General features: G+C 45.0%; 2 protein-coding genes across 2 annotated transcripts; one reads left to right on the forward strand and one right to left on the reverse strand.

Annotated features, from left to right (window-relative positions):
• Positions 1 to 3232: 3232 nt before the first annotated feature.
• On the reverse strand, positions 3233 to 11972 carry exoc5 (exocyst complex component 5). Its single transcript, XM_044048077.1, has 18 exons — positions 11778 to 11972; positions 11411 to 11505; positions 9714 to 9861; positions 9396 to 9590; positions 7939 to 8003; positions 7697 to 7725; positions 7470 to 7579; positions 7322 to 7366; positions 7083 to 7223; positions 6915 to 6997; positions 6617 to 6826; positions 6375 to 6522; positions 6139 to 6247; positions 5542 to 5662; positions 5358 to 5444; positions 5160 to 5268; positions 4828 to 5043; positions 3233 to 4441 (listed from the first exon to the last, which is right to left on the reverse strand). Exons 1-18 carry the CDS (start codon positions 11802 to 11804, stop codon positions 4253 to 4255), a joined length of 2127 nt encoding a protein of 708 aa, XP_043904012.1. The 5' UTR covers positions 11805 to 11972; the 3' UTR covers positions 3233 to 4252.
• Positions 11973 to 12006: 34 nt separating this feature from the next.
• ap5m1 (adaptor related protein complex 5 subunit mu 1) lies at positions 12007 to 15041 on the forward strand. Its single transcript, XM_044048078.1, has 8 exons — positions 12007 to 12251; positions 12693 to 13353; positions 13444 to 13671; positions 13753 to 13892; positions 13992 to 14077; positions 14169 to 14281; positions 14617 to 14713; positions 14825 to 15041. Exons 1-8 carry the CDS (start codon positions 12184 to 12186, stop codon positions 14905 to 14907), a joined length of 1476 nt encoding a protein of 491 aa, XP_043904013.1. The 5' UTR covers positions 12007 to 12183; the 3' UTR covers positions 14908 to 15041.
• The last annotated feature ends 297 nt before the right edge of the window (positions 15042 to 15338 follow it).

The following is a 15338-nucleotide window of genomic DNA, read 5'->3' on the forward strand; positions in this document are numbered from 1 at the left end:
CGGTTCAGCATCAGTGGGTTAGGAGGGCCACCGGCCTTACACGTGTAACAGATGTTTGTTTTTGCCCTGTGAGTGAATGTGTTAAGCACCGCAGTCCCTCAGCCGTCGCAATCAATTTGCTCTTGATGGCGTCACTCGGGTTTTAATGGGTCTGCATCTTCTCATGCACTGTCAGTACAGTAAGGTGCATTTATTTGTGCCTAGATCCATTCATAGTTTTTTGTATCCACAATTTGTGGCTTACAGTGTAACATGGCAGTCATGTGGTAATGCAAGGGTTATGCCGTGGTATTCCCAAAGGAATTGTGTGGTAGCAACGATACAGCATTACAGTAATACCATTATTTCTATAGTAAAATCCAAGTAATAGCTTGCTAATCTGAATAACCGCAGGCTACCATCAGTGTAACACAAATCAAAATCTATAATTACCATATTATAAAGTTGAAATTCACCCACCCAAGTTTTCACTGGGTTACCATAATAATGAAAAGCGTTAGCCATCATTTTAGCGCCGCAGAGAGTATAATAACGTCTCACCGAGTGAACTCAATGTGCCCGAGATTGCGAGTCCTGCTTCATATTAAAAGCAGCTTTCTCACACAGAGACATGTTTAGTGGATTGTGTGTGCAGACCTGGAGCCCTCAGCTAGAGTGCCAGTCTGTTCCTGTGGAGCAGTCAAGCAGACAAACCCAGCCAAGAGAGAGCGAGGCACAGGCACCGGGCCAGGAAATCAGGAAATAGCACTGGAAAGCACTCCACAGTGGCAGAGAATTAATAACGTTTCTATAGGAGTTAAAGCGTGGAGGAGAGTGGGGTTTAAAAAAAATTGAAAAAAAAAGACACACACATGATGCTAGTATCATCAAAGGGATGGTGGTGTGATTGTAGAAATCAGGAGTTTGAGCAGAGGAGGAGACTTGGCACGAGTCACATCCTGCACAGTTCAGCTGTCGACTGCCCAAGACTGAAGGTGGTGCAGCACCTGTGCCATTTTGGCCCCGGCAATGTATGGGCAGGAGGTCAAGGCCAGGGCAACATCTGCATCACATCAGAGAGTCTGGCTGCCTGCCCATGTCACGAAAGCCCGTCCTAAAGGATAGATCGGAAAATGAGCACAAGAAGCATTCTGTGGAAATCCACTTTGTTTCCAAATCAGCCGCTCGGTGTCGTTTGGGATGATTTATGAACGCGGAACCCAGGTGACACACTCGGTGCACTAAAGATGACCCGGCTCCTTTCGAACAAGGGGAATCCTTAATGCTCGGATGAGATCACCCGAGTCCTCTCTTTGATGGCTGGTTAAAATAAACCGCCGAAAATGAATATGAGCCACCAGCAGCACAGACAAGAGCAAATCATTATGCATCATTAGGTGAAGGTTTAGTTTCCATGTGTTTAGCGGGAATTAAGCAAAGCTGTTGTTGACATGAATTGACTGCTGTAATGCTTTATTGTCAGTGCTCCAGAAGGCAGAGGGAGGGACGGCCTATTTGTAGTTGCAGCAATGTGCCGAAAGCGAGGATTTATGGGATGTTGGGAGGACTGACTGGATGTGCGGCAAGAGTGGACAAATTGTCGTTTTGTAACCTTTTTTAGTTTCTATAACAGAGAGCTTTGTCTGGTTCCATCAACTTGCCTTGGGACCACGTGTATTATCTGGTTATTTTACATGTTAAAGTTCAGTTTCCGTAATTACTAATAATATTAAATGGGTAAACACACACGTATCTGTAGTCAGGGGAAGATGGGATTTACAGCTGCAGTGTTTATGTGGACACTTGAATCAGAGTGGCCTTATTCCACACATGAGCAGGTAGTATTTAAAGTTTATGTTATGTTTTATTTTCTGGTTTTGAACGGCTACTGCACACAGCAGGTGTATTAATGCTAATGCTTCAGGTATCAAGTTGAAGCTTAAAGGAATACTTCACTGATTAGCATTTAGCTTTTTAATTAGTAGAATAGGGGTAGTATTTTTAAAAAAAAAATTGTGCTTCCCAACATGACATTACCTTACATGTAAGTTAGCAGACGCTTTTATCCAAAGCAAACCTCAGTTTCCCCTGAGTTGAAAAATATCTTCATTCTTTTCTGTGTTACGTGCCCACCAGTGACACTTGGTCCTGTTAGCGTAACTGTTAGCAAAGATGGCGGACACTGTTTACATTCTGCTCGTCCTGCTACGGAATTAGCGCTGCCGTTTCAAGCCTCGGACCAAGTGTCACTGGTGGGCACATAACAAAAAGTGGAACTGAGGTTGCAAAAATCCTACCCCCTATTCTAGTCGTACAAAGCTAAATGCTAATCGGTGAAGTATTCCTTTAAACCCTGTGATGTTGGCGCGGATACAAACAGGTTAAACTGTTGAACTGAAGCAGGGAAACAGTGTCCACAGTCAGTTCAACCACAGCAAAGTTTCCTTCTCCCACCCTGACACGGCTCTGTTTGTGTTTATCGGTGCCTTTATGTGTCTGAATGTGTGTGCAAGAGCTGCTCAAACTGACAAGTAAGAGAGGACAGTCTTATCCAGCGCTCCAGTGTTGACAGTATTGCTAATCCCCTCCACCTGCTCAAACACCCACCGCAAAAAAAAACACATACCTCCCCCCTCTTCCATGTGCGTGTGCTGGGAATCCCTGGGGCCGCGCTGTGCCGCTGCCTCCGTCTCCACACCAGTTATCGTCCCTGGCCCAGCTCCATTCCCCTAACCTCTTCCTGCGTACATTAATCGCCGCAAAAACAAATAGTTTTCAAATGTTTGGAAAAGACCCACTGTTTGCATCATGGCCTAACAAAATAATTTTTACAAGCTATCCCACTGTGATTAGGGCTGCGAGAATTGAATTTGTGTGCCATTGATAATATTAATATTAACCTAATTAATTATGTTGTTTGAACTTGCACAGCACTGTGTGTACCTTCTACACAACACTAACCAGCCGGAGCTGGAACTGAGCTCTCAGGCGTCTCTATCTCCACAGCTCTCCCCCAGTCCATGACTACTGCACACAATTCATCAACTGGTAGATATCTAATCCCCTCTGGCTCCGCTCACTTCCTGAAGTCTTAGGAAGAACTTTTCCTCTGGTGGCAGGAATTCCCATGAATACTTGATGACTTCTATAGAGAGCGAAGTTCCGTTTCATCTCGCTGTGAAAGTGACATTCGCGAGAGAACTTTTGCTTCGCGGTTTGATGACTGTGGGACAACAAAAAGGAGGGACAATGATAAAATGCAACGTCCTTTTTTAATGAGTCACTAATTAAGGCTGCAGCAGAGCGGGGGCAGCTTTGCGTATGAGACAGTTTCGGGCATCAGGGACATGACCTGTCGTCTTTCTTAGTGCAAAAGACTGTCAGTGTGTCTCAAATAAGTCCTGTGTGAAGAAGTACCCCTAGTTTGTTTCCCCAATCAGCAGAGGTCAACGTGTCAGTGTCTCCTGACCCAGAAACACCGCAAATCCAGTCAACAATGCCTTTGGACTGTGCGCGCCGCTGGATGAGCAAAGTGTTGATCTGTGCAATTACAGTGACACATACTCAGTGACCCATCACACCAGTCATCTGAGCCTAACAAGGGACCACCCAACTCTCCAGAGAGAGAGTCTAAGAGCTGTTATAGTCCAGATCACAGTTCTCTGTGATGGCTTGTTGACCTTCACTTTGTGGCCAGAGCCCAGAGGTTAGAGAGGTGATCATGTGTCTCTCTCACCCAGACAGAGATCTATGTCATGCTTGGTCAAGCCGTCTTCTGTTCTCTATAGTTCATTACAAAGGGACAACTTGTGTTGTGCTACTGCAGGCCTGATGTTTGATTTTACAGCATGATTGTTGACTATGTCCCTTTACAGCAGCTTCAGGGTCTATTTTGTGCACAAGTGCGGCCACAGAATTTATATATTTGGCACAATCAAAAAAGAAAAAGCACAGATATCAGTGTTGTCCAATTACTCATAATGTCATACATTGTTAGCCACGTGGATTGGTGATGGATTAGTATTTAAAAGTCTTAAATCAATAGACGTTTAAATTTCTTCAGCACGGAGAAATAAATTGGTAAAATGCACATTTCCCACAGATAAGGAGGAGACGCCTTCGTCTCCATGATGTACAAAGCAATCTCAGTGAAGTCTATGTGCCGGGACCCGGACCGACGCATTCTCTGGAGCAGGGACGTGTTTCTTCAAGGTGCATCTCATCAAAAAGCACGGGTAGCTGGACGGAGGGCGGCAGAGTGTAGAACCGCTCACTAACTGAAGTGTCGGCCCAGTCTGGCAGAACGGTAGTCCACTCTGAGCTGGACAAATGCGTGCAAGAGGTTCCGGTCCAGATTGGTAAGCTGCTCACCTGAGCAGACCTGCTTTAGGTTGTCGGGGGCGACAACCAGGAGGTTACAGAGGGCATGGAGTGTGTCGAAGAGCTGCAGCACCAGAGGGACCTGGAGGACGGAGAAAAAAAATCACACTCATTTGTTGTGTAACCGTTCAGAGAGATGTGGAAACAGAGGAAATTGACCATTTTTAAGTGTGTTATTTTTAAATACACCTGATTATATCTTCTTTTTTTTTTCTCTTTACCTTACGCTATCGCCATTCTGTAGACCTTCAGGCTTAAATGTGATGATTGTCACAAAATAATGAGGTATCACTTAAAGCTCTGGGTATGTGTGATGGATTTTGTGATTATCCTTTTATAGACAAAGTATATGATTTTTGGGTTTATTCACCATTTATTTATTGCCCGTGTATTTTATTTAATCAACACAGGAAGAGCCATATTTTGCCCTCTGACCAGCGTATCCTGGACCTATGCCCCCTCACTCACCCTGAAGTCCTTGGCGCATCTTCGGTATTCGGCCACATCGCAGATGGCCAGCATGCCTCCCATTGAGCTGTAGCTGTACTGCTGTAGATGCTCATGGATGAGTCTGTGGAAACGCACGCCCAACTCTGTCAGCACAGTGTCCACATTCTTCCCATCCATGGACTTCCGCACGTGCTCCACCTGCCGACTGACGTAGGCGCACACTTTGGAGCAGGCCTGCCGGACAGAGGAACACACAAGGACAAAACATACACGTAAGTCAGCTTTCGTCCGATTTGAATGTTGCGACTGCTGATTTGTTTTAGTTTGCGTGTGAGCCTTGTATCTCTTACTGCAGTGTACTGGATCATAACATTGTTTTCATCCTCTGGCCTGAAGTCAGTCTTCTTTTGCTCCGTTGCCAAGATGTGCTTCATCTGCCCCACCATGCAGTTAATTGTTCTGTACGCAGCAGATTGACACATGAAAAATATGATTTACTTCCTTACTTGCCTTCACTTCTCAGGTGACAGTGCTTTGCCACCACTGACCTGTCAATTCCTGTGTCCAGTTTCACTTCCATCTGTTCTATCACCTCTTTCTTTTTATGCAGGCACTCCGCCAACTTTGGAGAAGAGCTGGGGAAGTAATTGAAACGGTAAAATCAGGTCTCGCCTTCATCTAAAAGTGAAATGCCTTTAGAAAAAAAAACAAACCCTCTAACCACTAACTGACCTTATTAGAGGCATGAGCTGGTCATTAAACTGCTTGTCAAACAAGTGGAAGATAGAGTTTGCCTGCTGAACCACGTCCAGGAAGTATAGATTGGCATTCTTGGCGTCTGATGAGGGAATTGCTGCGGATCAAAGAGAGAGGATACATCCAGGAAATTAACCAAACGGTAGGTTAAGGGGTAAATCAATGTGATCTGCTGTTGCATGTTGAGTCGATATTAGAGAAGCACAACTCTGGAGAACTGATTTTCTCATTTACAATAATGCCCTGCTTTGGCATGAGACACTGAGGAGAAATTATCAAAGCGTGTTGGCATCAGCGGTGCATTTCTTTAACGCAGATTGTACCTTTTTGAATCGACCACTGTGAGAAACGCGTTTAGTTCCACTGTAGCTGTCTGAAAGTGATAATCTGTTGCCATATACGGCCACATGCACCACGCTTGAATGATGCCCATAGCAACATGCTTCTTTGCTAGCAGAATGAAAGGCTACAGACAGCAGTGACTAACACTGTTGAGGCCTAAAGGGAAACAAAAGAGACATAAACAGACACCATGTAGACATTATGGTTAGGATAAATGAAGTAAAAATGTACCTGAGAGGCCAATCTCCAGGGCATAGTCGATGTGTTCCACACACAGATGGTCAACCAACAGCAAGAAAATTGAGAAAGCATTCTTGGGTAGGTCTGAGGGATCTGAAAGCTGTGAGACCCCAAACAAGAATTAAGATAAAAAATCCTACCAAACTGTGTATATATATATATATATATATATATATATATATATATATATATATATATATATATATATATATGCATCATAGCCTTACCCTGTGGCATCTCTCAAAGGCATGTCGCGTCTCCTGCAACAGATTGACAACAAGCTCCGGGGACAGAAAGGTCTCCCCATGAGTGTCAATGCTAGGACCCAGGGGAAGGTTGGTGCGCTGTCTGATACGCTCCTTCAGGTCTTGAATGCTGTATAATGTAACGTAGATTGGGATTACATTGTGCATCATTGTGAAAGGAGGGCCTAATCTGACATGATGAAACAGAAGACCAAAGGTCTGACCTGCCCGTGCCTATTGGGCGTTTCTGGTGGTTCTTGGAGTCGTAGTATCGCTGCAGAATCATCGCACCTCGAGTCCGAAGGTAATCTCTCTCCATGTCGATGTAACTCTCCAGGTAGGAGGAGAAGATGCTCTTTATCAGCTTGGACAGGAACGTGTGCTTGTCCGAGCCCAGGTTGAACTCGGTTAGCTTAGTGGCTAATGCGGTGGTCCTGAGAAATTTAGTATAGTCACAGAAGAGCGTTAAGTGTTTGTGTGTAGAAAGAAAGTGGACAAAAATGACACGGATAAGTAAATCACCTGGTGTAAAGGTCATAGAGGTTCTTGAGGTACTGTTCAACATCAGAGTGCCGAGTCTCGTCCAGTTTTTCCTTCACATGGGCCTGCACATACAAACACAAGTCAGGTACAGGATTATTGAGCGCTGACAGTTACATTCTACTAATATGACCAGTAGTAACATAATACCTGTAATTTGTACTCGAAGATGTTCTGGATGAGTTTGGCCATGACGGTTTCTGGGCTACTGAAGACCTCGCCCACCTGCTTGTTGACCCTCTGGCAGAGGACAGCAGTGTCCTCAAACACATCGTTCCTCAGGTAAGCCCCCTAGAGAAACAGAAGCGTAAGCCGATAAAAAAGCATGGACATTACCGACTCCTAAAGCATAAAATATTACATGCAAGAGGAACTTTTTTTACACTTACTTCCTGACATTGCTTGATATAGACGTCCACACAATGTGCATAACCCTTGTACATAAAAACACAGCATTTTAGAAAGACTTAAGAAAAATAAAAGACTATAAATATTACATGGAATGTAAACAAAATCACAACATTGACAGCAAATCACCTTAAAATGTAATAGCACCGCCGCAACTTCCCGCATACGTCCAATCTCACCCCGGCGCTGGGCAGCTGTAAACTCCTGGATTAACTGCCGCTCCAGGTCATGGTACTTACCTGAACAGAAAATAGAACAAAAACAGAGATATGGAAAAAAAAATAACATTAGCATTTGTAGCTAACCTTCTGACTTTGCAGTGCCGATACCAGTGCCTGAGTTTTATCACTACTTACTTGCGATTTTTGCCTTGACATCTGCAAATCTGCCAGAGAAAGACATCACACATCAGGGAGACAACTTAGATAACAGATAATATGCACTTTATTTCTAGCAGCATAAGACTACTACGTTTTAATTCCTGGTATATTCTGCAATGGACTTCCACTGTGAGAAATTGTCGACATTAATAATAGACCACCTTCCTCTTGTTTGATAGTGCTCTCGTCTAAAGCTGCCTTCAGGATGCCTGACTCACCTGTCAAATGGCAGCTCCTGGGCAATGAGATGCAGCTTCTGAATGATATCAGCAGCCTCCTTAATCTGAAGCAGAGAATGAGAAGGTGAGTGTGTGTGTGTGTGTGTGTGTGTGTGTGTGTGTGTGTGTGTGTGTGTGTGTGTACAACATGACATGTCAGGTGAGAGAAAAAGAGAGGAAGGGCGACAGAACCATGAGAGGTGGACATCCAGATAGAAGGTGGGCAGGCCACCGGCACAGTCTCCACTTGGGGGATCATCATCTTAGAGCAGCCCTCCTCCACCTCCCAATGTTGAACAGGGAGCTGATAAGAGACAGGCTGTGCTCACCTGGGCTTCAGCAGCAACAACAGCAGCAGTCCCGACTTAGCAGCACATCCAACTCTTTATTGGCATGCTTTTTCTGAATAGACTGTAATCCCACAGGAGTCTAAATCGCCTTCAATAATCTGTCCGGCCAGGGATATCTGTCTAAAAAATGGGGGCCCTGTAGAGAATTCCCCTCCCCCCGCCCCTCCTGACATACACGCTGGCTGCAAAAGCCCCAGACCTGCGAAAGGCCCGCTGTCCGCAACTCCTCTGTTCCTGCAGATGCCTGCCTCAGCTAACATCATTACTCTGCTCCCGTGAGGAGGATCCAGCCTTTCTGCTCGGCGAAGGTTTTCTAAGTATCTGTCCCCCAGCTAAGATTAGCTAAATCCCATGTAAGTAATGTAGCCGTCTCCCTGCAGTCAGGGTTTAGCAGCACTTGTCTCCACGCTGGCGGCCCAGCCCTCCCTTTCAGAAGGATTAGCAAAGCCACCCCCCTTCAGCTATTCACTTGCAGCTTTCCTCTTTCCCCCTCTTCTGAAGGTATGCTCAGGAAAAGGCATCTGGCCAGATATTTCTGCACGCCTCTCCAAAAAGCTCGCTTCATCTCCATCTCTCGTCTCTGGGATTGACCCTGAGACTCACTGTTCTGCATCTGCAAATGATGTCCCTAACTCGCTTCTACCAGGAATTCAGCGAAAGCATCCCAGTCTCTCGGTGACACTTACAGAACTGCAAACTCCAACTTTCAGGGCGTGCCTGTCCGACATCAACTGTATCAAAGAGTGCACCTCCCCTCCCGGTGTCCATGTTATCGCCACCCTCACATGAACAATCACGCCGTGAGCTCTTTGCCTCCCAGACAACTTACTGTAAATGCAATTAGGGTTGACATGAGCATGTTGACATCCATGTGAGTCGATCACCCAGCTATTGTCAGGCAGGAAATGACACTTAATTAATCCAAATTAGCTGATTAACTTTGGAGATCCAACTAAAGGGATAAACTTGCCAAATTAATATGGATGGTTTACCTCCTAATCCCATTCATTCTTACCTCCAGCAGTATCACAGCGGGAGTCTTTGTCGGCGGTCACATATGTAGACACTGTGACTGGAGGGGATGGAAAAGAACACGAGAGAACTCACCTTGTCTGGGTTATTGAAGACATCGCTGCGTAGGTCTCCATCCAGGAACTCGTTGAAGTAGGTCATGAGACGCTGAGCCTCCACAGCTCTCTGCCGGGGTGTGTTTACCCCCTCCAGCTGGTCGCCAAGGTGGCAAACCTTGGTGGCCACATAGCTTATATGCTCGTCGAGCTCTTGGAAATGCTGAAAAGCCACCTGAATTTATACAGAACAGTGGAAATGTTACGTATAAACACAGAAATTCCATGACGTGAAAGTGTGAAAGTTCAGATACTGTACATTCAAGTGGTAATATTGGGATTATCTGATGCATCACACCTGGTTGCTTCTCTGCAAGTCTTGTACTTTGTGGGCAAATTCCTTGGCCTCACGATGACACTGATGCTCAAGCTTCTCCACCCGCCGCTGAATCTTCTCATCCAGTTGCTTTAGCTCCTCTATGTGGTTCTCAAACTCTTCCAGCAGCCTGTCACAAAGAGAGAGGGCATGAAGCTTCACAATTTCTCGCTGGGCTAAATAACACATCGTAAATCCTCCAAATCAGGTAAAAAACACAAATATTGGTGTTACTCTTGAGGAGTAATTGCAGAACACAAGGTTAAATCTGTCCCACTGACCCCACAGTTACAGTTAAGAGTTACAGAATTGAACCGGATGCTTAATTCCTGGGTCTCCAGACTTAAGAAGCTCTGAGAACCAGCAGCTTCGTCAGCTACATTTTAAGTGTCATCAAGACTGCAGAGCAAATGTTCTAAGTCAGCACCACATTTCATGGAGTAAGAAACATCCCAAAATGATGAGTGTATAATCTCTCCACTAATTCCCTCACCAGTAGCGGCAGCTTAAAGACATCTCCCATCCTTTCCCAATAGACACTCATTCCCTGGCTTGTGACTCACAGTATGGTGGCCTCAACAGATACTGTATGTTGTCTCTGACTCCTTGCTAAGAGCTTCTGAGGAGGTGGTGGAAACAGTTTTGTGGGGGAAGCAGATAAGGTGGGATGGATCTACAGAGCAGTTTTAACTGTTAGGGAATTTCTCCAAGCGAGACACAGTATTTCCTCCAACCCAACCATCAGTGAGTGCACTTCTATAAGGACACGCTCAGTTTTATTTTAGCAGTTAGACACTGACGGTCATAAATTAAGAAAACACACTCAATAATAATAAAATAATAGCAAATTAACATAAAAGCCAATGATACATTTTCTGAAATAAAATCTAAAAAGAAAACATTTTGCTTCAGTCCCTTCAACAGAGACATTTTCAATGGCTAAAAAAAAACCCAGCATGAAGTCATACCAAGGTCTTAAGTTGTTATGTAGATAACAACACTGTCAGTGGGTTGAAGTAGAAAGGCTGTGATGCATATACCAAAGTTATAACATGATAAAGACATTTAATAAAGTATATTCTTGTTTTATCAGTCATCTAAACTAAACTTTCATGCAAGACAATAATGCTCAAGGTGTAATAGCCCTTTACGTAATGTAGTCTTTCAAAATGATCTCAGTTGTTTATTATTATATCTAATGGGAAGGGGCACATTCGGCCTCTTTCGGTATGGACTTTGCATGTTCTCCGTGTGTATGTGTGTGTTTTCTCCAGGTTATTCGGTTTGCTCGGTTTGCTCGCACAGTCCAGTTTTTATGTATTTTATTAATCCCCAAATTCTCTGCATTTAACCCGTCCTCTGCAAGAATTAGGAGCAGTGGGCAGCAACTGAGCAGCGCCCCAATGCAGGTTGGGTACCTTGCTCCAGGGGTACCCCAGCCCTTTGACCTGGTGGGGATTCGGACCGGCAACCCTCCGGTAACAAGCCAACTTCCCTTTCCATTTGGTCATGGGCTGCAAATTGGACACTCTCGATTGACCATGAGAGTGAATGCTTGTTTGTGACGGATAGGAGATGAGTGATTGGGGACTATGGTGATTATAAGTCAATATTTACACCTGGAATATGAGATATGAAAATCAAATGCTCCAAACGTCAATATGTAGCTTGTATAGTACCTTTTAGGGTCAAACGCCTCAGCCCCTCCTTTGGAGCCTCCTCCAGGAGTCCTCCATGCTAACCTTTCTATGTACTCATCTGCATCGAAAGGCTCCTAGAGAGAGAGAATAACGGATACAGTAAAGGTTACCTCGACATATCAGGTAAAAGCACACAACTGCAGTGTATAGCAACAGCAAATGACAATGCAATTCCCTCTTTAAAGAACACACATTCATCTTATTTTCTACACAGTTGTATCAATATGGCACCGATTTAGACCTAACAATCACAGCGCCATAATCCATAAAATGCTACCCGTTACCGATAGTTAGCACCCTGGCTAATCTGACAGCTAACACAGCTCCGGTCTTCTTCTTTTTTTACCTCGAACAGCTGAGCAGTTGTCGCCATGTTGAGGATTCAGTCAGCGGTGTGGTGAAATGTTATTTAGCAGAAGGAGCTTGGAGGCGCGAGTGCTGTGGACTTCCTCATCGATTTCGTGCAGTTTTGCCCTTTGTTGACAGCTTACTGGTTAGCAAATCCAGCTTCCTGTATGGGACAGAAGGGTGGGGCTAGCCGCCGGCTAGTGCGCACGCGCGTGTGTCTGCTGATTGGCGGTTGGTGTCATATGACACGGCAGCAGCAGGAAGTTGGTGGCTGTGTGTGTTCGTGTGACAGTCGCAGTTAAGTGTGTTCGCTTTACACTGATTACATGACAACGATGTAGCTATTAAAATGCGTTGTGTGTCGTTTTCGTTCATACACTGAGGACGGAGCTGCAGCTGGAAACATGAGCCTGCGTGCTTTGTGGATTATTTCATACGAGAAGGATGGAAACGCATCGATACGCTTTTCAAGGTTTGTTGCAATTATGCACAACGCTATAGAGGAGTATTGTTGTGGTGTCATGCAGTGTCTGACACAGCAGTGTTTTGATTTTATTTTATTTTTTGTATAATGAATAAAATCACTAATTCTTCACATTCTCTGGTCAAATGTAAGATTGACAGTGTGTAGTCGTGTCTGAACAGACACTTAGTTTTCTTTAAGAACCTTGGAGTTAAATGAATGGTAGTCTGCTCAAATAACATTATAGTAGAAATACACTCAAAGAGACTGTACAAGAAAGGCCACAGTTTTGACATTTTTATTTACAACATTTCTGTTATAACTGCTATCTTAACCTCAGGATTTATTCTTAAAACATACAAATGATATATGAGCGAATCATGACTTTTATGATGTCATTTATGCTGTCACAGTGTCTCTTACTAATGTCCATCTTCCCCCCCCCAACAGGAGGTTCTCCACTGTGGAGCACCGTGCCAAGTGCCTGGCAGGTCCCTCATATGTAGCAGTCCCAGAGGAGAGCGTTGTGCTGCAGCTCCTGCTCACTGAGCTGGGCCTCTCAGACCCAGACAGGTCTTTTGTGGCTCTCAGAGATGATTGTCTTCATCGCCAGAGGTCACCAGCTCTGGAGCTGCATGTGGATGGTCCTGGAAAGGGAATACTTTGGCCGATGTTGGCCATCTCACAAGGGCCTCTTATTCTGGCTTGTCTGTGTTTAGTGGATGCCCCTCTTGAGCCACGGCCACCACTTGCCAACCTCCTTTCTGTCTCTCAGGGCCTGAGTCTCCTGGCAGGCCTGCAGACTTTTCTTTTTGGCTCGGGGAGTAAGCCTGATAGTGAGGGGATCGCCTCTCGCCTGGCAATGCTGCCCTCTATACTCCTGCAGGTTTGTCCACTCGGTACACCTCTGGATGTGCCAGTACTGGGGGCCTCCAATACGCCCACTGTGCCCGTACCTGCCGGGAACCAGAAGCAACCGGCCTGGAAGACGGGTGTCCACCGTGGCCGAGCTGTTGTGAATGTAGCGCTGAAAGAAACTGTTCGCTCCATGCAGTATGGTCAGCGGAGCAGACAGGACCTCTGGGATGTATATGGCACAGTGACGTGCAAAGTAAGCAACACAGTGGAAATGAAAGCCAGCAGTGGTGTAATTGTTTTTCTCTTTACTAAACTCACACTAACTCTGCATTTCTTCCAAAAGTGTGAAGTGGAGGGGGTGCTGCCAAATGTGACAGTGACTCTTACACTGCCACCTAATGGCTCTCCACTGCAGGACATCCTGGTCCATCCCTGCGTCACCTCACTGGACTCCAACATCCTGACCGCCTGCAGTGTTGATAACTGTGACGGCTCAGCTTTCTCGGGCCCATACAAATTTCCCTTCTCTCCACCCCTAGAACCTTTCCGTCTATGCAGTTACACATCTCAGGTAAAGGACATGCAAGGCTTACTAACATACATTACTTTTGCTAACATGTCATGTATTTCTTTTTTTTAAAATCATCTACAGGTTCCTGTCCCCCCTATTCTTGGATCCTATCAACTGAGAGAGGAAGAGAACCAGCTGTGTGTGTCGGTAAACCTCAAACTTCACGAGAGTGTCAAGAATAGTTTTGAGTACTGTGAAGCACACCTGCCATTCTTTAACAGGTAAAAAAAAGAACGTCTTTATTGTCATTGTAACCTGCACAAGGTCATGAAAATGCCATCTCAGTCCTAGTTTTGGTTGATCTGTGTCGTCTTGTGCAGAGACCTGATGGGTGCCGTGGATGTGAAGGTGAGCTCCGGACAGGTGGACACTTCAAAGGAGAAGAACCTGCTGGTCTGGACCCTCGGTAGATATTGTACTCCAGAGCACCAGCATAACAGACTTTTACCATATTTGAAAAAGAAACAAATGAATAGATCCCCTTCACTGATATGTAGGACAGAGGTTCCCTAAATCTCGCGAGGTCAAGATGGAGGGCAGGATCACCTTTTCTGGGCCAACACCGGGACCTACGGACCCCATCTGTACACAGCTTACAGCTTACGTCAAAGTAGGTTCCTGTTTGTGGTTATCGTGTCATGACAGTGTCATGGTTTTCCAAATATGACCGTACTGGCTGTACTGTTTCCTTTTTCTTTCTTTTTTTAAATTGTGAAATATGTGCAGGTCCGGTTTCACACTGAGGAGTAACATTTAAAAGTGTATTACACCCCTAAAAATCTAAAGACTTTCATCAATGAAGCTGTTGTTAACCTTTGAACTAAATACATATATCTACGGATTACGGAGAAAAATTTTTGATGCAGAAATGTTACATGTAATTACTTTAGGTTCAGAAAAACTGTTGTCAAAAGTCTAATAGTGTATCCACTGTTCTCTTCATAGTTGTATTTCAAAGTACCAGACATAACACTGTCTGGATGCTGTGTGGATCAACATTCAGTGCAGGTTTATTCCGCTGCCAAACCACGGATTGTAACGTGTAAGCTATTTTTTTATTTATTTTTTTTACATTTTTGCATCAATCTTTTTTTATCTTGTGTGCACTGTTTCCTGAAGGTGAACCTGGTCTGTCCATCTACCTGTTTTTCAGCCCGGGATCTGCAATCCAAAGAGTATTTCATATGGAATTCAACTGGCTGCGCTCCAGTGTCCTCTGTGCAGATGATGCTGTAGCACGGATCCATAAAGATGAGCGTGGAGAGAAGGTGCACATTTTCACCATGTACCTGTGGGACTGAGCATCTTGTCATGCATATTTACTTGTCCAAACTGGACATGTGGCCTTAATAAATGCACTTGTTACCGTCCTCCGTTGGTTTAGAGGTTGAACTTGCTTTCATTTTTGGAAGGATCACAGTGCACATGTGCAGACTTTGCTTGGATGGGTGGTTACTGTTAATAAAATACCTGCCCCCTTTTGTGAAACTTCTTTTAACCCCCCACCCCCCACCCCTCGAATTTATCCTGCTGCAGACACAAGGGCCACCCCTCGCTCTGACAGTCCCACTTCAGTGGCTCTCCATCAGCCGGATAATTAGCAGCTGGGACCTTGTCATCAGCTGTTGTGGGTCTGGAGGAGACGGGCGGCTGGGCTGTGAAAGGCC

Source organism: Solea senegalensis, linkage group LG16 (assembly GCF_019176455.1).
Source record: "Solea senegalensis isolate Sse05_10M linkage group LG16, IFAPA_SoseM_1, whole genome shotgun sequence".
Classification (NCBI taxonomy): domain Eukaryota; kingdom Metazoa; phylum Chordata; class Actinopteri; order Pleuronectiformes; family Soleidae; genus Solea; species Solea senegalensis.